This window comes from Phyllostomus hastatus, unplaced genomic scaffold, assembly GCF_019186645.2.
Source record: "Phyllostomus hastatus isolate PE091 unplaced genomic scaffold, TTU_PhHast_1.1 phas_contig_495, whole genome shotgun sequence".
Classification (NCBI taxonomy): Eukaryota; Metazoa; Chordata; class Mammalia; order Chiroptera; family Phyllostomidae; genus Phyllostomus; species Phyllostomus hastatus.
The window spans coordinates 4424013-4445137 of NW_025333895.1; the positions used below are offsets into that span (position 1 = coordinate 4424013).

Consider the following 21125-nt stretch of genomic DNA (forward strand, 5'->3'; position numbering starts at 1 on the left):
GTCGGTGAAATGGTGATTCCCATGCCAGAGCACTGTTTTGAGGACTCGGGGGCTCAGGCAACATTTATTAAGGACCTCCTGTGTGCTAAGCCTTGTGCCGGGCACTGGGGTACAGTGGGGGACACGCCAGCAGCATGCAAGCCCTGCCCTCCGAAGCTCACGGTCTTGCAAAAGCAAAAAGTACGTGCCCAGCATCTAGAAAGATGAATAAACTCAGGATTCCTCATCCTGCTCCTTCCCCACTGAAGCAGCTGGCTCCTCCCCAGTAGCCTCTGATCTCCCCAAAGGAGGGGCAGAGTGAGGACAAGAGAGAGAGGGGGCCTCCCCAGGGCTCCAAAAGGAGACCTTGACCCCAGGAACCCAGGACTCTCTGTCCCCAACCGTGGCGTGCAGGCAGCTATGGGTGTCCAGGTCAGGCTCTGAGCTAGGAGGGCAGGAGACTGGGGTTCTTGCTCTGGCCCTGTCCCAGCCCTGTGTGACCCTGAGTACGTCTTTCTCCTTCCTGGGCCTCTATGTGCCGCTCCACAAATGAGGCGGCTGAGCAGCCTGCTCCCCGCTTTCCGAGCCCTGGGCACCCCATGACCATGGGTTCCAACGGCTCGATCCGGGGGAGGCCTCCACCCTCATGCTCGTGCCAGCCGGGGTGGGGCCGCAGGGTGCAGGGCGGGGGGGGGGGAGGAGAAGAGCTGACAGGACAGAGTGAATTCGCACCCCCGAAAGTTAGCCCGAAGGCCTGCTGGGGTCGGCATCAGCGCAGGCACGTGTCTGCGGTACAGACATCAGGCCTGGGGGGCGTGATTTGGGGACCCCTCGGTCCAGTTCTTATAGGGAGCCACGTTTCCATGGGGCTGAAGGCCAGGGTGCTGTCCCCGCAGAGTCGAACAGAGCCGGGCCCGGGGTCCGCTCCGTCAGACGCTGGCTGTGCAGCCGGAACATCTGAGCATCTCGGAGCCTCAGGTTCCTCACCTGTGCATGAGGGTAACCACAGCGCCTGCCTCACGCGGCTCTTGTGTGGAATCCACGAGATATTGCCCACAAAATCCTGGCATGCAGTAGGCACTTAGGAAGCATGAGTCCTTTCCTTCCCTCCCTCTTCCCCCCGCCCCCCTCATCCCCAGCCCCAGCCAGATGGCTCTGGGAAGGGGAAGTGGTCTGCTGCCCCTGCCCACAGCGGAAGGGAGGGGAGGGGGTGCGGCTCCGTTTCCTTGGGATCCGCTCTGTGACCTCGGGACTCTTGTGCGTGCGGGGCACCCCATGCCCTGGTTTCTTCTGGGCTGAATGGCAGTGACTGGGTTGGGGCGGGGACTTCCTGTTGGCTCAGAACCAACACGAGGCAGACCCGAGGCGGGCCTGGGGACTTGGTCTGGTCTCCTGGACTTAGCTCAGATGCATGACCCAGAGAACTCAGAGGGGCTTTTTTCCACCTTCCTTAGCTGCGGTCAGCCCTCAGTGACCGGAAGCCCTTGGGCCAAGGTGCCGGGGGGCGGGGGCGGGGGGGGCACTTCGGGGGCGGTTTGGAGCTCCTAGCGGCAGGACAGGTGCTGCTGGGACAGAGGGAGCCTCCTGCGTCCTTGACCCTCCTCTCACCTGCAATTCACTGCAGGGACTTCCTGCCCCGAGGATCTGGCATCGTCACCAGACGCCCCCTGGTCCTGCAGCTGGTCAATGCCACCACAGGTACGCGCCCTCCTCGGCCAGGCTGGCCTCTCCAGCCTCCCACCCTACCCTCAAGGAGAGGTCCAGCACAGCGGCTGAACTAGGTGCTGTATGACTTGGCGGGGGCGGGGCTCCCCCTCTCTGGGCCTCATCCCATCTGGACAGTGAGGATAAAAATGCATAACGGAGAGGTGGGGAGGGAGGAGAAGGCAGTGTTTGGGCTGGGGTGCTATTCCCGGCGGCAGATGGGGCCCAGGTGGGTTCTGGGCTATGATGCTTACTCCCCCTCCTCCTCCCCAACACCTTCACCCCACGCTTTCGGAGCAGAATATGCCGAGTTCCTGCACTGCAAGGGGAAGAAATTCACCGACTTCGAGGAGGTGCGTCTGGAGATCGAGGCTGAGACCGACCGGGTCACAGGCACCAACAAAGGCATCTCGCCGGTGCCCATCAACCTCCGCGTCTACTCGCCGCACGGTGAGAAAACCTGGCGGCCTTCCGCGCCTCTGGGCTCCCTGGCTCAGCCCGGCCCCTGAGGACTATTTTCTTGGCTCCACCCCTTTCCTAGCTCCGCCCTTCAGCCGAGTCCGCCACCACAGGGACCTCCTTGCTCTGAGAGCGTCCCACCCCAAGCCTCCCCTTGCCGGGACCCCGCCCAGCCCTGGGCACGCCTTCAGCGGGCCTCACTGGAGCTCTGGGCCTTTCCCAACCCCGCCCACCTGCGGCCGCGCTCCCTAGGGGGTCCTCCGTGAACCTTGCTCCTAAATCCGCCCACCTACTGCCCAGCCACTCACCTTGAGCCCGCCCTCTATCCGCCCCGTCCAGTGCTGAACCTGACCCTGGTGGACTTGCCCGGAATGACCAAGGTCCCGGTGGGAGACCAACCTCCCGACATCGAGTTTCAGATCCGGGACATGCTCATGCAGTTCGTCACCAAGGAGAACTGCCTCATCCTGGCCGTGTCCCCGGCCAATTCCGACCTGGCCAACTCCGATGCCCTCAAGATCGCCAAGGAGGTGGACCCTCAGGGTAAGTTCCCACCCAAAGCCGGCGACAGCGCGAGCCCCGGAGACCTTTTATTCACAGGGTAAGGGAGAGCCGCTGGAGGGTGGGATCCGACCTATGCCTTTAAAAATCACCTTGGCCCCGACCGGACGGCTCCTCCGCTGGTGCAGCGTCACCCGGCACAGCGAAAGGTCGCCGGCTGGATTCCAGTCGGGGCACACGCCCGAGTTGTGGGCCGGGTCCCCTGTTGGGGCGAGTGCGAGAGGCAACCCATCCAGTGTTTCTCTCACGCATGGATGATTCTCTCTCTTTCTCCCCTCCTTCCCCTCTCTCTAAAAATAAATACAGCCTGGCTGGCTTAGCTCAGTGGATTGAGCGCGGGCTGCGAACTAAAGTGTCGCAGGTTCGATTCCCAGTCAGGGCACATGCCTGGGTTGCAGGCCATGAGCCCCAGCAACCGCACATTGATGTTTCTCTCTCTCTCTCTCTCTATCTATCTCCCTCCCTTCCCTCTCTAAAAATAAATAAATAAAATCTTTTAAAAAATAAAAATAAATACAGAAAATCTTTCAGGGAAAAAATGTTAAAAAAACACTTTGGCCGCTCTGCGGAGAAGGAATGGGTCAGGCAGGCGGCGGGCGATGCGGGGGAGGGGAGATGGGGCGGCCGGGTGGCGGCGGGAGCGCGCGGGCCACCTCCCTCACTGCCGCCCTCCAGGTCAGCGCACGATCGGCGTCATCACCAAGCTGGACCTGATGGACGAGGGCACGGACGCCCGCGACGTTCTGGAGAACAAGCTGCTGCCCCTGCGCAGAGGTAGTCAGGCCGCTCCCGCCGCCCGCTGCGCTGCCCTTCCCCTCTACCCCGCCCCCTGCAAGGGGTTGACCCTGACCTTGACCCCATCCACAGGCTACATCGGGGTGGTGAACCGGAGCCAGAAGGACATCGATGGCAAAAAGGACATCACGGCTGCCCTGGCCGCCGAACGCAAGTTCTTCCTGTCCCACCCATCCTACCGACACTTGGCTGACCGGATGGGCACACCCTACCTGCAGAAGGTCCTCAACCAGGTAGGACTTGGGCCTGCACGAGAACAGAATCCTTGAAGTGGGGTTTGTGAGGGCGACCAGCCGCCATCAGCAGCATGAACTATTCCCTGCCTGGGGCCTGGGGGAGGGGAGCCCTGGAACCCCCCAGGGTGAAGAGAAGACGGGGCGGGGGGGGGGGGGGCGTCTAGTGTGGAGGGCAGCACAGGCAGGGGCTGGGGCTTGGAGGCCAGGACTGGCCTGTTTCGGCCGAAGACCGGGGTTCCTCCGGAAGTGGGGAGGGGCCGATCTGGAGCAGGGGCGGCGAGCCCAGCAGCTCCCCCAGGGTGTGCCTCCATCTGCACTGGGGCTTCAGAAATCCAGGCGTGCGTGTGTGAGATGAGGGAAGGAAGGCGATAGGGAACTTGGTGTGGCGTGGAACAGGATTTGGGAGTTGTAAGGCCACGGACCTGGTTCCAATCCTGACTCTGTCACTCACGGGCTGGGACAGTGAGTGTCCAGCTCTCTGAGCCTCTGTCCCTGCGTCTGTACAACGGTGACAGTGGCGATAAGGCCCCGTTTCGCCGGCCGGGCAGGTTCCGGGGGATTCTGTGCTGGAGGACCTGGCCAGAGTGAACCGTGGGGCTCCAGCAGGAGGCAGCCAGCCTGCCTGCCAGTCAGCCCCGCCCCCGATGTATTTCGTGCCCGATGTATTTCGTGCCCCCCTTGTGGTGTCTAAAAATAGTAGTCAAAAGTCAGGTAATTTCAAATCAAAATCTAGATTCCTGGCCTCTTTGAAAATTGAGTTATTCACTCATTAATTCAATTAATTTACCTGTGTGAGGACCTACTGTGTGCCAGGCCCAGCCCTCAGGCAGCTTTTGTTCTGGGGGACAGGGCCTCAGTGGGCAGGGCTGTGGCCCCCTCTTTAGCTCTCCCGCTCAGCGGTCCACAGCCTCCCTGGCATCCTTGGTCCTTGCCTGGCCCTGCGGGCATTCGGGGTTTGGGACTTGTGACCGGGGGCCTTAACCCTTGTCTGGCCCCACCCCCAGCAACTGACCAACCACATCCGGGACACGCTGCCGGGGCTGCGGAACAAGCTGCAGAGCCAGTTGCTGTCCATTGAGAAGGAGGTGGAGGAGTACAAGAACTTCCGTCCTGACGACCCGGCTCGCAAGACCAAGGCCCTGCTGCAGTGAGGGTCCCCCCAGCTCTCGACTCCCCATCCCTGAGCTGCGCCTTCCCCCAGCCTCTGGGCCCAGGGCTCTCCCAGGTCCCCCCCACTGGGCCGCCGCAACCCTCAGGCCACGCCCCTCTACCCCCAGGATGGTCCAGCAGTTCGCCGTGGACTTTGAGAAGCGCATCGAGGGCTCGGGGGACCAGATCGACACCTACGAACTGTCGGGGGGAGCCCGCATCAACCGCATCTTCCACGAGCGCTTCCCCTTTGAGCTGGTCAAGGTAGGACACGCTCGGCTGGGGGGGGGGTAGGAGGGCCCTGGACCACCCACCCGCACCCCCAGGGCTCTCTCATGCGTACCTTGGCCCCTGCGCCCAGACCCCAGGAGTGGGGTGGGCCCCATCGTGACCTCCCAGAGAGCAGGCCAGGCCCTGACGGGCTGGCCATCTCTCCCTCTCCTACACAGATGGAGTTCGACGAGAAGGAGCTCCGAAGGGAGATCAGCTATGCCATTAAGAATATCCATGGCATCAGGCACGTATTGGGACCGGGGCGGGGGCCCAGCCGCAGAGGGCAGGGGTCTAGTGCAGAGGCACAGGGAGTGGAGGAGCAAGCCTCCCTCAGGGAAGACCTAGAGCCCTCGTCCCCAGCCCCCTTCACCCCGACTTTCTGGCCCCCAGTTCGCACAGGCTCCTGCTGGGGAAGGTGGACGGGAGACCCGAGCTACCCCCCTCCCTGCAGCCTGCTGCCCTCCTTTGCTGTCCTGGGATCAGGGCCTGGAGGCTGGGCGGGCTGGTGGACACAGGTGGCCAGGTAGCGCCCGCTGGGCGTGGGCACCCTGCCCATCTCTAGGGTGAGACAGCTCCCCCAGTTCTATCCAGGTGGCTGCACAAAGCTGTCCCAGCCCCTGGGTAGGGCCTGGGGCGGGGCATCGTATCGGTCTGTGCCCTTTTACGATGGGATGGGGCCTCTCCACCCTCCAGACCCCCAGGCCCTCCACAGCCCCAGGGTCCCTAAGTGGGCCCATCCCACCGCACTCCTCACTGCCCGAGCCAGCCCCAACGCCTGTGGAGCAGGGAAGGGGACTGAGAACCAGACTGTTCCCTAAAAGCTGAGGCCTACCTCAGGGACTCAGACCCACACCCCGTGTTCTTGCGGCGGGAAAACTTAGAGCGCCCGCTCCGTGCCGGGCAGCGAACCAGACCAGAGCGCCCCTGCCCTCACGCAGCTTCCTGTCCAAGGTCTGGCGTGGAGTTCCTAGACTGATACCTGCGCTGGCCAAGGCACAGGGAGGAAAACAGCCTCTCCTGCTCTTAAAAGAAAATGCTTTATTCCTGGAAAGGCTCCCAAAGAGATCCCAGTGCAGCAGCTTTCAAACCGTGCCTGGCCCTAGAACCTTTAGCATGAACTGGGTCTTAAGAGGAAGTTAAGACGTGAAAGCAGATACAAGCAGATCTTGTCTTGGCCCGAAGAGCAGCGATTGGAAGTCCTTCCTTATCCTTAGAGTCCCTGCCCATTTTACAGATGGGGACCCTGAAGCCCACAGAGGGGTAGCGGGACAGCCCCGAGGGCAGAGCTCAGGGGTGTGGGGGGGGCGGGGGGCCCTGGCCTGTGACACTGCCCTTCTTCCGCTCCGGGCGTTCAGAACGGGGCTCTTTACCCCAGACATGGCCTTTGAGACCATTGTGAAAAAGCAGGTGAAGAAGACCCGAGAGCCGTGTCTCAAGTGTGTGGACATGGTTATCTCGGAGCTAATCAGCACCGTTAGACAGTGCTCCAAGAAGGTAACCCGGCGGCCCGCCGGCCCGCACCTCTGCCCGCCCCCCGCACTGCTGACAGGCGCCCCTCCCCAACGCCCCCCACCGTCTCCCCGGTAGCATGTCCAGACCTCAGCGGGGTGGGAGAGGCAGGCCACCGCGGACGAGGACAGGGGGAATCTCCGAGGAGGCCTCACCCACCCCCCTGGCCCCCGGGCCCAGGACACCAAGGGACTAGAGGCTGGTAAGACAGGGATGCTGGCGGCTGTTTAACCCGGAGAGCCCGCCAAGAGCTCCCCCTGCTCGGGGAGAGTAGGGCTTGAGGTGGCCCTGAGCCCCCGCTCCGCCCTCAGACATGGGTCCTTCTGGGGACTCCAGGGAGAGGTCTCGGGGAAGCCTTGGCCCTGGAGACAGGTGAGGGACAGGACCTTCTTGGGTGCTGCTCTAGGGGCCTGGACGGCCAAAGAGGTGCAGAGGACCCAGGTCCAGCAGGTACCCTGACCCCTCGCTGTCCTTCATCCTCCCTGTTCTCATGCCGCCCTCACCGAGGACCCCCACTCGGGGCCCTCCCCCTCCCTTTCATCTGCATCTCCTTCCAAAGACAGAGCCCCCTTCCCTCTGCTCTGCCTTCTGAGCCTCGGGGAACCCCGCAAGGAGGGCAGGGCAGGGCAGGGCAGGGAGGATGGCGCCTGTTGCACGGCAGGAAAACTGAGGCTCAGGAGATCGAGTGACTTGTCCAAGGTCATGTGAGCTAGGAGGTGGCAGAGCTGCTCCTGGAAGCCAAGGCTTTGGACTCCGAGTCCAGTGCCCATTTGATTCCGCACCCCCCCCAGCCTCCCTTCCTTTCCTACCCCCACTGCTGCCCTGGCCCCTCTCTATCACCCCCTCCACTCTTTCTGTCTTTCCTCTTCTCTCTCTTCTGTCTTTCCGAACCGAGTTCCTCCAGCCCTCTTTGGAGGAGAGGCAAAGGATGCCCCTTGAGGAGAAAGCAAAGGGCAGGAGAAGAGCAGGGCGCTGGAGAGCGGCGGTCAGGCAGCTACCCTGCAGCTGCAGGGGCGCCCTGCGCACCGTGGTCTGTGCGCATGGAGCCCCCTGCAGCTGTGCCGCGCACCCGCTGGGCAGCCGGGTGCAGCGATCCCGGCAGAAGCAGGGAACTGCGCTGGGCTCTGGAGTCGGGGTGAAGGGAACGCAAGAGGTGCCGGGAAACCTAGAATTGACCAGAATGGGCGGGTGGTGTTCTGGCCTGGGGCAGCCCCTTGGGAGGACCCACGGCTGTGACATTGGAAGAGACAGAGAGAGGGCAGGCTCAGGGTAGCTGGGGAGGGAGGGGCCAAGCCCTGGCGGGAAAACCTGAACCCAGTGAGGGGCCTCGTGCGGAGCAGGGCGTTTGGTCCTTCAGCAGCACCCTCGCCCGCACCCACAGAACCTGGGGGGTGCTCGGCAGCACCCGGGAGGTGCCGGCCCCGGGTGGTGGGAGGGAGGCCGGCCCCACGCTCACATTGTCTTCTGTTCTCTCTCTGTCTCTCTCTGTGTCGGTGTCTCTCTCTCTTCCCCCACGCCTGTGCCATCCTCCACCCCGCCCCTGGCCCTGCTTGGCTTTCACTCCCCTCCTTGTCCCCGCCCGCCTGTGGCTACTCCTCCTCTTGTCCCCTCCTCCTCCCTGGGTGCAGGACGGGCCTCTTCACACCTGACCTCGCTTTTGAAGCCACAGTGAAAAAGCAGGTGCAGAAGCTCAAAGAGCCCAGTATCAAGTGTGTGGATATGGTAGTCAGTGAGCTCACGTCTACCATCAGAAAGTGTAGTGAAAAGGTACGGCGGCCGCCTGGGTGGGGCTGGGCCTGGCCATCCCTCCCGCGCGGCCACGGCCTCCCGTGGGCAGAGCTGTCTGCTGAGCAGGCCTGGCAGCCCCTCGTCCACCCACGTGGACGCCCACGCTGGCCAGGCGATTCCCAGCCCTGAACTTCCCTGCCAATGTGTAACCCTGGGTCTACTTGCACTCACAGTCCCCTCTGGCCTCCGTGTCTGCCAGAAGGCTTTGCTCCAACCCAAGCATCCTCGGAGCCGTGGCCCCTCCCACCAGTAACAGTGACAGTGACAGTGACGACAGTGAGGATGAGGGGCAGGCTGCTCCTACATGCCGAGCACTAGGCTAAGTGCTCGTCTTTGTAATCTGACTTAGCAACCTTAAAAAGCGGTGGTGTTATCCCCATTTTACAGATGACAAAACTGAGTCTCAGGGAAGAAGAGCAGAGTGGATTTTAGATTAGGGAGGCTAAGGGAAGACATCTGGGACCAGGGCCCCCCAGGTGGGGAAGCTGTCCCTGTCCCGCAGAACCAATTTGCCTAAAAGCGTATTGGACTGCTCATCTGACATGAATCCATACGCGCTGGGCGGGCTCGGCCCCTTTTCGAGACATCTGTGACCTTTTAGATGCCTTTTTCCCACTCGTCTACTTTTGGGCATTTTGAAGATTTTTAGCCAGGTTGTCTGAAGCAGTTCTCCCCAGGGCAGTCCAGGGGCATCAGTGGCCTGAGGCATCCTTTCTGGACTTCAAAGGCTGCCACCGCCCCCCAACCCCGGTCCCAGCAGGAGGAACCAGGATCTCTGGGGAAGAGCCCAGCCTCGCCTGCACTTGAAAAAAACCCCTCCACTGGAGAGGTGCGGGCACACCTGCCTTTACTTCCAAAGTGTCAGTGTCCGTGGCTCATGCACAGCCAGTCACGTGCACCCCTTTCCCGATGCTGTCTCCCTTGTGCCCGCTTGTGCGCCCAACAGGGATGGGCTGAGCCAATTAGCATCCGCTCGGTGCCCATCCCGAGCAGCATAGAAGCCGGGCTGGGCTCCCCCATTCATTCCCCAGCGTTGTGACCCCTGAGTCGTGATCCCTCTGCCCCGCGGATCGTAGGCAAGGTTGCCCTGCGAAAAGTGTTCATCACTTTAGATTTCTCCAAATCTTTTTTTCTATACATAGATTTGTTTGTTTTGTTATGGGATCACACTATGAATGTATTGCCATCCTGCTTTTTAAAAAATCCCTTTTAAAAGATTTTATTTAGTTATTTTTAGAGAGGGCAGGGGAGAAAGAGAGGGACGGAAACAATGTGTGGTTGACTCTTGAGTGCCGCACACTGGGGACCGGACCCACACTCCAGGGTTGTGCCCTGACTGGGAATTGAACTGGCGACCCTTTGTTTCACAACCTGCACTCAGTCTACTGAGCCACACCAGCCAGAGCTCATCCTGCTTTTTCTCTTAAAAACATGAATTTCAATTTTTCTCTTTTTTTGTTAATTACAGTTGGCATTCAGTATTATTTTATATTAGTTTCAGATGTACAGCATAGTGGTTAGACATTTATATAATTTAATGTAAATTGTAAACTTTTGGAAACAGCCCATGTGTCCACTGAGAGGAGACCGATTACATAAAACATTACACAGACAATTTTTTATCTTTTTAAAAAGATTTTATTTATTTATTTTTAAGAGGGAAAGGAGGGAGAAAGAGAGAGAAACATCAATGTGCAGTTGCTGGGGGCCGTGGCCTGCAACCCAGGCATGTGCCCTGACTGGGAATCGAACCTGCGATGCTTTGGTTCGCAGCCCGCGCTCAATCCACTGAGCTACGCCAGCCAGGTACACAGACAATTTAAACCAACACAGTCGTACCTTGGAGATGTCATGGCTTTGATTCCAGACCTCTGCTGGGAAAGGAATCACGATAAAGCAAGTCACACAATTTTTTTTTTTTTTGGTTTTCCAGTGTATACAAGTTATCTTTACCCTATACTGCAGTCTGTTAAGTGTACAACAGCATTTTGTCTCAAAAAAAGCAACGTACATACCTTCACTTGAACACACTTCGTTGCTAAAACATGCCGGCCGTCATCTGAGACTTCAGTGAGTCGCCGTCTTTTTGCTGGTGGAGGGTCTTAACCTTCGATTTGTAACACACGCAGCATCGGCGAAGGGCGAGCCAACGGGGCGTGCCTGCAGCTGCCTAGAGCGCAGGGCATGCCCGTTTCCTTTCCTATCTCCCTCCGCAACACCCTGTGTGTGGGGGGGGAGCAGGTTTCAGGACAGAATGTGTCCTCCTTAGGGGGGAAATGCATATGAGCGATAAAGTCCCAAAGACGCATCCACCAAAATGCTAACTGCTACTTTAAGAGAGAGAGCAAGAACATAGGAATTTTTCCATGTTATTGCACAAGTTTTCATCACTTTCAAATTTTTTATGATGAGTCTGTATGATTTTTGTGAACCCCCCAAAAAACATGATCAACAACAAATTTCAAAAGGAAATCTTTGAAATTCTTTTTTTTTAAAGCGTTCCACCTTTTGGGTTATTTCATGCATACACATTATTTTTTTCTTTATGTGGCAAAATTCACCTATCTTTGTCCTTTTCTTTCCCCTCCTCCCCAAATGTTCTAAGTGTCCAAGGCCTGCCAGGGAAAAATAGTCAACTGTCATTATTCCTGGGCTTGCTGGGATCGGTTTTCCCCTCTGGGCAGAATCCGGAGTTCAGGGTCAGGCGTGTGACGTGCCGCTCAGGCCTCGCAACCAGCTCTCAGAGGGGAGGCGCCTTTACTGCCGCACTTTCTGCGGGGAGAAGCCGAGGCTCGGAGAGGTCCGGCCACGGCTCCCAGGCGTGTCGGCGGGGCCGGCGCTGGCTTTGAACCAGAGCCATGTGACTCCAGGGCCTGTGCCTGACCACTTACTGGTGGGCTCCAGCTCAGCGCCCGCCTCAGCCAAGGCCTGAGAGAGGAAAGTTCCACTTTAGAAACTGGCTAAAAGTTCTGGGAATACTCAGGGGCCGTCGGAATGGAAAAAGATGCTCAGAAGGAATAGAGAGCTCCTCCAAGGGGCTGAGGCTGCCCTGCGTGTGTGACACGTGGAGAGCTTGGCGAACGTAACAACCAGGCGGCTAGTGGGAGGACTGGTCATGCTCTTTGGCAAATTGCTCCCTCCTCCTCCTCCTCCCTCCTTGCCCACCCTCCCCCTTCCCCTGCAGCCCCACCCTGCAAGGGAACACTCGGGACCACCTCAGAGGACGCCTTCTGGTGGTGGTGACTCAGTCCCAAGTCTCCGCTCCAACTCGGAGACTTCCTTCCAGAAGGAACGGGAACCACTCCTTGAGCCTCCCCGTGGGTTTGTGTTTAGGCCCCTGGCCTCGGGCTGCGCCTCCCCCCAGACCCCCCTGGTCTCGGCCACGTCAGGCCCTGATCAGGTGGGGCGGGAGGATGAGACATCTCTCACGTCTGCCCCCCTGGGCCGGCACCCAGGGCGCTGCTTCCTCCCCACCCTCCTTCCTCTCCCAGTGTCCCCACCCCCCCTCCTTGGCCTCCATCTTGCCCTCAGAATCGGTACCTGTGACCTAGTCACGCTAACCTGCGGCTCTCTTCCCGCCCACGGGGATCCACCTGAGTGGCCCGGGCCAGGGACAAACAGTGGTTCTCGCTGTGCCCCGTTTGGGTCCCACGTGGCCACGGAGGGGCAGCGCGGGCCAGCAGGACTGGACATCCCTGTGGGTGGGCTCCCACCCTCAGCCGCTCAGCCAGTCTCCCTCCCTGAGGGGCTGCCGGCTCACGCACGAGTCAGAGGGCACAGGAGGGCAGAGACATCCATCCTCCATTCATTCCCACACCCCTTGGGCACGCCCTCCCCAGCACTGGCGGTGCACCTGGCCCTGCCCCCGCCTCCAGGGCAAGTAGAGTACAGTCTGATGAGGGAAGGTGACAGCGAGGCCCCCAGATCCAGCTCCTGGGTGGTCAGGGCAGGATGGAGGTGACATCCAGCAGTGACTGGAAGGAGGCGGCGTCACCCTGGGCTTTGTCCCCCCGAGTCCAGCTGAGCCGAGGGCAGAGTGGGAAGGCTTGGAGGGCGTTTCCCTGCAGCCTCAGTTGATAAAAACTGGGAGGAAGTGGGTGCCGCCGAGCTCCCGACCCCAGAGGAGCGGGGTAGAGGCAGGCTGGCTGGCCAGCCTGGAGCCAGACGGACGTGGCTGGAGATGACGGTGCCAGTCCCGAGCCGGCCAAGAGGGGCACACCGGGTGGGTTCTACCGAGAGGGCCAGGGGCCCAGCCAGGCCCCCGCGGGGTACTGCTCATGCTGCTGGCACCCCGCTCTGCATGCCCCCGCCCGCCCCCCCACCCGTGTCCTCGCATGCCCACGTCTGTGGCTCCCGCATGCCCTTCGTGTGACTGCTGGCTTCCCCCGCCTCGCGGCTCTGACAAGGAGCATTGCCTGTCCCCAGCCCGATTCGGGAGGCCAGCCGGCACCTCGGGCCCTGCCCTCCCCAGACCCTTCCTGGATAGGGATGCCCTGCCTGGCTCCCCACCTGACTGTCCCTCCGAGCCCTCGGGCGAGGGGGAGCCCCGAGGGTCGGGGAGAGCTCTGGGAGCTAACAGGCCACCACGCCAAGGCCTCGGTGCAATGTCTGGCTCCAAGATGGCTGCCACCAAGACGGCCCCAAGGAGCAAGCGGGTTCCCGCGGCAGTTCTGCCCGTGGGACCGCCCTCCCACCCACCCCTGGTCGCCTAGACAGGACAGTGAAGAAGTTCTGGAACCAGGAGACCCTTGAACTGCCATTCGGGACCCATTCTTGAAGGAAAGGGGTGGCCATGGCTGGGTGCCATCAGCTTCCTGGGACCCCAGATCTCTCGCCCCCCCCACCCCTCGGGCATTCTGTGGGTGCTTCCCCCCCAACACACGCACCTGGACCCCTGGGCTCTGGTGGGGTTGGGGTGTCTCCTGCCCGTGCCCCCTGTGTACGTGGCTGTCTCCCCTCCCGCCCTCCCCCAGCTGCAGCAGTACCCCCGGCTGCGAGAGGAGATGGAGCGCATCGTGACCACCCACATCCGGGAGCGCGAGGGCCGCACCAAGGAGCAGGTGAGGCCACGGCCCCTGATCCCCAGCCTTTCATCCGTCCCCGTCCCTGACCCCGGGCTCTCTTCCTCCTTCCCATTTTGTCTCTTCTGTGTCAGCCTCCCCGCGCTTCCTGTCCTCACACCAAATCTCTGCTTCTCTCTCTCTTTCACTGCGGGGGAATTCACACACACGCGCGTGCACACCGTAAACTTGACTGTGCAGCTCTGTGGTATTAAATACGCTCACACAGTTGTGCAATCACCACCACCGTCCGTTTCCAGAACTTTCCATCTTCCCAGAATGAACTTCTGTCCCAGTTAAATACTGACGCCCCATTCCCCTGTCCCCCAGCCCCTGGGGCCCACCATTCTACTTCCTGTTTCCGTGCATGTGGCAACTCTAGGGCCCTCATATAAGTGATAGCATGCCACGTTTGTCCTTCTGTGTCTGGCCGACTCCACTTAGCGTCAGGTCCTCACGTTCCCCCGTGTCGGAGACCTGTCAGCATTTCCTTCTGGAGGCTGTGCGGTGTTCCAGCGTGTGCCTGACCACACTCTGTTTGTCCGTTCGGGTTGTTTCCACCTTTTGGGTGGCAAGTAATTCTACGAACACAGGGGTACAAGCATTACCTTTGAGACCCTGCTTTCAATTCTTGTGGGTCTGTACCTAGAGATGCAATTGCTGGATCACATGGTAATTCTGTGTAATTCTGTGCATGTTAAGTTTTTAAAATGGATTTGAGAGAGAGAGGGAGGGAGAGAAAAACATCAGTGTGAGAGAGACACATGGATCGGTTGCCTCGCGAACACACCCCAGCCGGTGACTGACCTTGAAACCCAGGCATGTGCCCTGACCGGGAATCCAACCCGCAGCCTTCCAGTCCACGGGACCATGCTCCAACCAACTGAGCCACGCCGGCCAGGGCTGCATGGTTGTTTTTTGAATAACCACCACACTGATTTCCAAGGCAGCTGCCCCATCTTACACCCCCACCACCTGCCCCTGAACTCCCTAGCAAGGGTGTCCTCTGGTCACCTTTCTTTGGGCCTCTCTCTCTGTTTGCTGTGTCTCGGAGTCCCCTATACCTGTCGTAGCCACGCCTCCTCCTTTTAGGTAGTCATCCATCAAAAATCCACTCCATCACAAAGACGTTGCCGGCTGCTGCGTCTGTGCCCGGAGGGGCAGAGGCAGGCGGGCCGGCCCCCCTCACAGCCCGCACGCACGAGGCTCTCAGACCCGTCCCCTTTCCCTGCCCATCCCTCCTCCTCTGGTCCAAGCCCGCCCCTGGCTACCCCTTCCCAACTGCTGTCCTGACACATCCCCTTGCCACAACCGCACTGGCCCCCATCACTCCCATGTTTGTTTTTGATGTGGCTTGTGAGTTCTCCTGGATCTCACCCTGACCGGTGTGGCTCCGTTGGCCGGGGGTGGTCCCACAATGCGAAAGGTCGCTGGTGTGATTCTCTCCCTCTTTCTCCTTCCCTCCCCTAAAAAGAAATAAGTAAAATCTTGAAAAAATTCTTATTGATCTCTTTTTAATTACAAAAGTGATAAACACTCAATCACATATTCAGTCAGCACAGACGTGATTCAAGTACAAGGAAGCGTCCCTCCGTCACCCCTGCCGCCCCCAGCTTCCCCTCCCAGGCATTTTCCTTCACACTCAGATTCCAGATTCTGTCTTAATCTCAGAGAGCCACACTCCTGCCACGTGCGTGTCATGCCTTTCTTCTCTGAGGATAATTATCGGCGCTTACATCAATGGGCTGAGCACCTGTTACACCTCAGACAGGTCGCCTGCCTCCTCTCCTGGTGTCTTCCCACGGCGGTGAGGCAGAGACAGCTCCTTTGTGGAACCTCAGGCTCGGAGGGGACAGGCTCCAGATCGGCAGGAAGCAGCAGCCCTGGGTCCGAAGCCTGCAGGCCGCATCTGGGGTGTCCCTCTCATCACGACTCTCGGGCATTTGCAAAGAGGGTCTTCCCGTGCCGGGACCTAGAGACTGTCCGCACTCCTTGAACAGCTTCATGGTTCAGAGGGCACCATCTTCCCCTTCCGGCGGCCAGGGGCTTGGTCCACGTTTTTCTCCAGGACGAACCACGCCACATGGGGCACCCTGGTGCATACACACCTTTGCTCCCTTGGCGAGTTTGTGCAACATGGTTCTGGAAGTGAGAGTGTGCATTTTACTATTGTCAAATAGTACCACATTGCCCTCCGAGAGTTTGATATCAATTTGCATATCACAGCACCGATATGATATTAACAGTGTATGAGAGAATTCACCTTCTCACAGTTATGCCCACACTGGTCATTGTCAATATTTAGCACTAAGTTGATAGATTTAAAAGGGTCTCATGGTTTGAACTTACATTTCTTTATTCATGACGGGGAGGTACATAACCTACTGGTCATACGCATTTCTTCTATGAACCCATTCACGTTCTTTGACTATTGTGATTTGTGTTTGTTGGGTAGGAACTCTTTATTTATTACAGGTACTCGTGTGTGTGTGTGTGTGTTTCACTTATTATAGATTGTGGATGAATTTGGTTATGGGTCCTCTATGGGCTGGAAGTATTTCACACATTTTGAAACTCTGGTGTGTTTCCCACCTCCCTCCCGACCTCTGTGTCCTTGAAGGTCATGCTCCTCATCGATATCGAGCTGGCGTACATGAACACCAACCACGAGGACTTCATCGGCTTTGCCAAGTGAGTGCTCCCCGGGCAGAGAAGGTGACATCGCGGGGGGTGGGGGTGGGTGGCAGGGAAGGACCCAGGCCCGGGTTGACCCTCGGGGTGTGGTGCCCGCTGAGCCGTGGCAGTGGAGCTGGGCCTCTTGAAAGGAGAAGCCCTGAGACTGTCCCCCTCCACCCGCCCCCCGCAGTGCGCAGCAGAGGAGCAGCCAGATGAACAAGAAGAAGACCTCAGGCAACCAGGTGAGCGAACTCCGGCGCCCCAGCCCGAGGGATGGAGGGTGCCGGATGGATGCCGAGCTCTGAGAGCCCCCTCCCCCGAGGGCAGGGGTCCCACGGGGGCCAGAGAGCCCACCAGCCGCCAGCCACAAGCCTCCCACTCTGCCTCAGTAATCCTCTCTCCTCTCTCCCAATGCTTCTCGTGGTTGCTATGGTTACCTCTTTACAGGATGAGATTCTGGTGAGTACCAGGACCGGGGCTCTTGGCTTGTGTAGCGAGGGGGGAGGAAGGGGCTCACTGTAGTGGGATGGGCGAGAGGGTGCCTCCTGGCTTGAGCCGCTTGCGCATGCCAGCCCTGGGTCCTGTACACGTGCTCTCAGGCCATGGCAAGGCCTGGCCGCAGGCGGAGTCCCCTCCACCTGTCCGTCAGTGCGCATGAGCTAAGCACCGCCTCAGCCAGAGGCAGACCGTGCCGGACGGGGTGAGTGAGGATGCCTGGCAGGGGCCTGGCACTGAGTAGGTGCTCCTTAAACATCTGTTGGATGGGTGGAAGTCTGGATGGATGGATGGATGGATGGATGGATGGGAAAGAAGCATGTTTTTAAGCTTGCCTGGCACACAGTAGGTGCTTGGTAGCATAACGTAATCCATGAGTGAAGTAACCCAGGGCAGTTGGGTTCAGCAAGCACTCGCTGGCGCCTACACCGTGCTGCTGCCCACTGGACGGGAGTCAGACCCTGGCCCTGCCTCTTGGAGACCTAGGCCTCCAGGCTTGGCCCAGACAGAGTGGGGGTCGGGGGAGTGGGAGGGGCTCTGGAGGGGTTTTGGATGGGGGGGTTGGGGAGGGCCCAGGGAGGACCGAGGCTGCGGATCAGGGCCATCAGCAGGGTGGCGGGGCCTGCTGGTTGGACGCTGAGGTACGAGTGCCGGTGTGTGGTGTTCGGACTCATTTCTGAAGACAGTGGCGAGAAACTGAAGGAGTCTTCACTGCACTGGGACAGGGTGGGAGAGGCGCCACGGGGCACCAGGCTGCCGTGTCCCTGTTAATGGCTCAGCTGCTGGCCCACCGCGTGACTTGGGTTCCTGGGGAAGCCAGAGAGGGTTAAGGAGGGTTTCGAGGGTCTCAGAAGCAGGCCCAGCCCCAGGCTCCCTGGGTCTTCTCTGGGCGCCCAGAAGAGGAGACCAGGGAGGCCAGGGCCAAGGGGGTGGCAAAGACGCAGCACCCCCTCTCCTCTGCATCCGGCCCACCACCAGGTCTGGGCCGGGCTCTGCCCTGGGAGCACAGTCCGAAGGCCCTGGTCTGTGACAGTGGCTCAGGACGGTCCTGGGGACAGCTTCTTCCTGCTGAGAAAAGGGACCTTTTCCTGTCACTCTGAGGTTTCCCCCTGCCCCGACTCCTAGCCACCCTCCCTGTGTCCAGGGCCTGGTGCCAAAGATTCTTCGAACCCCACTGTTATATCACGCCTCGTATGCTTACTGGTCCCCTCCTGCCTGCTGCGCGCTCTGCAAGGTGCTGGGATGCGCCGAGCGAGGGAGTTTGCAATTCAGCCAGAGGGACTGACGTGAACAGATGCCTACACACACACATGAATTCAAAATACTAGTCATTGCCACAGAAGACTTCAGAGAGTGATACAAGATTATAATGGAGGTCCTGATTTTTACTGGGGGGCGGGGAGGGGCTGCCTGAGAACGTGACTTCTGAGCCAAGACCCAGAGGGTGAGTAGGAATCTGCCAGGCGAACAGGAGGGCAAGTGCTTTCCAGGCAGAGGCAACAGCAGCGTGTGCAAAGTCCCTGAGGTCAGCGACAAGACTCAGAGTAAATCAGATCTGAAGCTGCAAAGACGCTCAGAGTGGTCCTGTCCGGTTGGCCACCTAAGGTCTCCTTGCATACCTTTAGTGGCGGGGAGCTCATCCCCTGCCAAGGCCACCAGTCCCCCACTCAGACGGCTCTGACTGTCAGAAGGCCCTTTGTCCTGAGCTGATTTCTGCCTTCCTCTGTCTCCCGACCCGTTCGCTTGTGGTTCAAACAGGGCAGGTCTGGCCCCCACCCTCCCCGACCAGCCAGGCCTCCGAGAGCAGGGAGAGGAGCGGGCTTCCCAGTGCCTCTCTTTGCCTGCCCGCTCCTCCACGGGGAAGCCCGGTCTCTGCCCGCTGACCGCCCGCCCCCCGCCCCCCAGGTCATCCGGAAGGGCTGGCTGACCATCAACAACATCGGCATTATGAAGGGAGGCTCCAAGGAGTACTGGTTTGTGCTGACCGCCGAGAACCTGTCCTGGTACAAGGATGACGAGGTGAGTAAAGGGCCACTGGTCATCGAGGGGTTTGGCTGGTGGCCCAGGTCAGGCTCAGGCCCTACCTCTGGCTTGGTGTGGACTGGGCCACCCAGCAGGGTGTAAAAAAAATAAAAACCATCAGGGGTCCTTGGGTGGAGGTGAGCTGCAAGGATTGGGGGCAGGCCGTCCGGGGGGCTCATCCAGGCTGGGCTGAGAAGACGGCTTGGCTGGACTGGGGAGCTGGGGGCTGCGCACCGTGGAGAAGGGGGGAGAGGGGGCCGGGCGCCCCCACCCCGCCGGCCCTGCGGCCTTCCTGTTTTCCTGCTCCGGGGCGTGCCGCCTCTTCTGTGGCCCCCACAGGCCGGTGACACACGGAGTCCAGCTGCCAGACACCCTGTTAACCCCTGCACCCCAGTCCCCCGGGCCCCCCCCCACCGTCCGAGGGAGATGTTTGGAGGGTCCCCAGGCTGAGGGGCCAGGAGGGACGGGGTCCCACAGAGGCGCCACTCGAAACCGCTCCCTGCCCAGTGGGGCACACAGACCCCCGCCCCGCCCTGCCCCGCTCCCTCCCTCCCTCCCTGGCTGCTGGTCTCCTTTAAGAATGAGTCTATTTGGCTTCTACATCTGGATTCCAGAGGTGACCAGAGAGAGAGCAGGGAGGGCTGGGGGGGGCTTGTGGTAATGAACTCCAGCTGGCCACAGTATGGGGGAAGGGACCCTCTTCTTCCTGAGGGTGCTCCTGGGGGACAGGGTGCTCTCAGAGCACGACGGGGGAGCGAGGCTCGAGGTGCGGCCCGGTGACTTTGGTTCCCCAGCACCCCCTCCTCGATCTCTGCCCCTCCAAGTCACCCCGGGCAGGCCCCCCACCCCACCTTGGGCGGGGCCCCCTGTCATCACTGGCCATCTGGACCTCATTACCTCAACCCTGGCCTCTCCCTGAGTGCAGGGGCCCCTGCGAGGGCTGGGGTGTGAGGCGGCGTGGCAGGCGGGTGTGGGGTGTCGCTTCCTGCCCTGTCACTCAGATACACCCCCCTAGACACCCCCCCTCACCGTGGGCTGGGGGGTGCCCACTGTGGGCCCCATAATGTGCAGTGTGACCCGGGGCTGGCGGACTGCACCGCAGGTGGGGGCAGCGTATCCGAGGGGGGCCCCTCACCTCGTGCCCGGGGGGATCGTTTCTGAGCGCTGTGCGGAAGGAAGCCGGCCCTGGGCCCTGCGGGTGTGTGGGGCGTGGGCGCGAGCGCGGGGCGGCGGGGAGGTGTGGGGCCTCTCGGCTGCCGTGTGGGGGTGTTTGCAGGGGAGAGTTCGGGATGCGAGCGTCTGGGTATGTTCCGTGTAGGAGGCTCTCGTGTGCACTTGGGGACAGGCTGTGTGTGCCTGCAGTGTGACCGGACGTGTGTGCCATGCTCGGTGTGTCGGTGTGTGTATGTGTGGGGGCAAGCCGGCTGAGGAAGGAAGGTGTGTGTGCGTGTGCAATACTTGAGATATGTGTGGATTGAATATGTATGTGTTTAGGGTGTAAGATGGGGGGTATGGGGGTGCTCACTCGTGTGTGCGCTCGCGATGTGCGTGTGCGCTCGGGGCGTGGATGTGTGACTTGAAGTGCGGGTCTGGGGACGTGTGTGCCTGAGTTGTGGGGTGCGCGTGTCGAGGTGAGGTGGTGTGTGTGTGTGTGTTGGATGTGATGGAATTTTGCACAAGCACATCTGGGGACATGGAGGTGGCCCCGGCCGAGGGGGAGGGTAATCCGTCCCCGGGCTCCCCCAGCCGCCAGCCCTGCGGTCTCTGGGACTGGGGCGACCCTCTGGTCAGACAGCCACCCACATCCCCGGTCCTCATTAACCACCCCCATCTTCTCCATCTCCTCTCACCCCCCCATCGGCACCCCCACCCCGTGTCCCAGCAGGGCAGCACCCCAGCCCTCTGCACCTCCTCCCAGCCCACCCCGTGCCCCCCTGCCCCCTGCCCCCTGCCCCCAGCCCCAGCTCCAGGCTCCAGCTCTGGGGTGGCGGATGTCGGTCCAGCTCTCCAGCGGCGCCGAGGGTCTAACCCAGCCAGCCTAACCAATGTGCAGACTACTGTACAATTTGGGAGTCCTGAACAGATAGTCTAAACACTGGGTAGACGGAGTGGACGTGTCCTCCGGTCCGTCCGGACGGCAGTGTCCGTTGTCCGGCGGGAGTTTCGGCCCCGTCTCCTGGAGATCCGAGGCCCCCATCCCCAGCCCAGCCAGCCCCAGGTCCCCTCTCTGCTCCCGGCTCCCCTTCTGCCTCCTTTGACGTGGCAGGGGCGAGCAGGAGCTGTGCGGGGAGGGAGGGGCCTGGGGAGGGGGCCGGCCAGCGGGAAGGGAGGGGTGGGGGAAGGAGGCCACTCCTGCTTCGTGTCCAACCCCAGCGCGCAGGGCGGTGGCGGCAGGGCCTCCCTCGAACGCTTCCAGATG

General features: G+C 60.5%; 1 protein-coding gene across 23 annotated transcripts in view; it reads left to right on the forward strand.

Annotated features, from left to right (window-relative positions):
* Positions 1-21125, forward strand: part of DNM1 (dynamin 1) — a 43325-nt gene that overhangs the window by 11809 nt on the left and 10391 nt on the right. For 18 of the 23 annotated variants that reach the window (XR_006786522.1, XR_006786524.1, XR_006786527.1 and 15 more), the window contains exons 2-15: positions 1604-1677; positions 1984-2133; positions 2482-2685; positions 3379-3477; positions 3571-3731; positions 4739-4881; positions 5012-5147; positions 5333-5400; positions 8294-8432; positions 13427-13513; positions 16134-16204; positions 16380-16431; positions 16637-16648; positions 18590-18703. Coding sequence is in view for 15 of the 23 variants with exons in the window: in XM_045846128.1 (XP_045702084.1) it covers positions 1604-1677; positions 1984-2133; positions 2482-2685; positions 3379-3477; positions 3571-3731; positions 4739-4881; positions 5012-5147; positions 5333-5400; positions 8294-8432; positions 13427-13513; positions 16134-16204; positions 16380-16431; positions 16637-16648; positions 18590-18703 (1510 nt within the window). In the remaining 8 variants the exon portion in view is untranslated. Of the gene's footprint in view, positions 1-1603; positions 1678-1983; positions 2134-2481; positions 2686-3378; positions 3478-3570; positions 3732-4738; positions 4882-5011; positions 5148-5332; positions 5401-6511; positions 6651-8293; positions 8433-13426; positions 13514-16133; positions 16205-16379; positions 16432-16636; positions 16649-18589; positions 18704-21125 lie in introns of all 23 variants that reach the window. The other 5 variants (XM_045846119.1, XM_045846133.1, XM_045846121.1 and 2 more) reach the window with 1 other exon arrangement.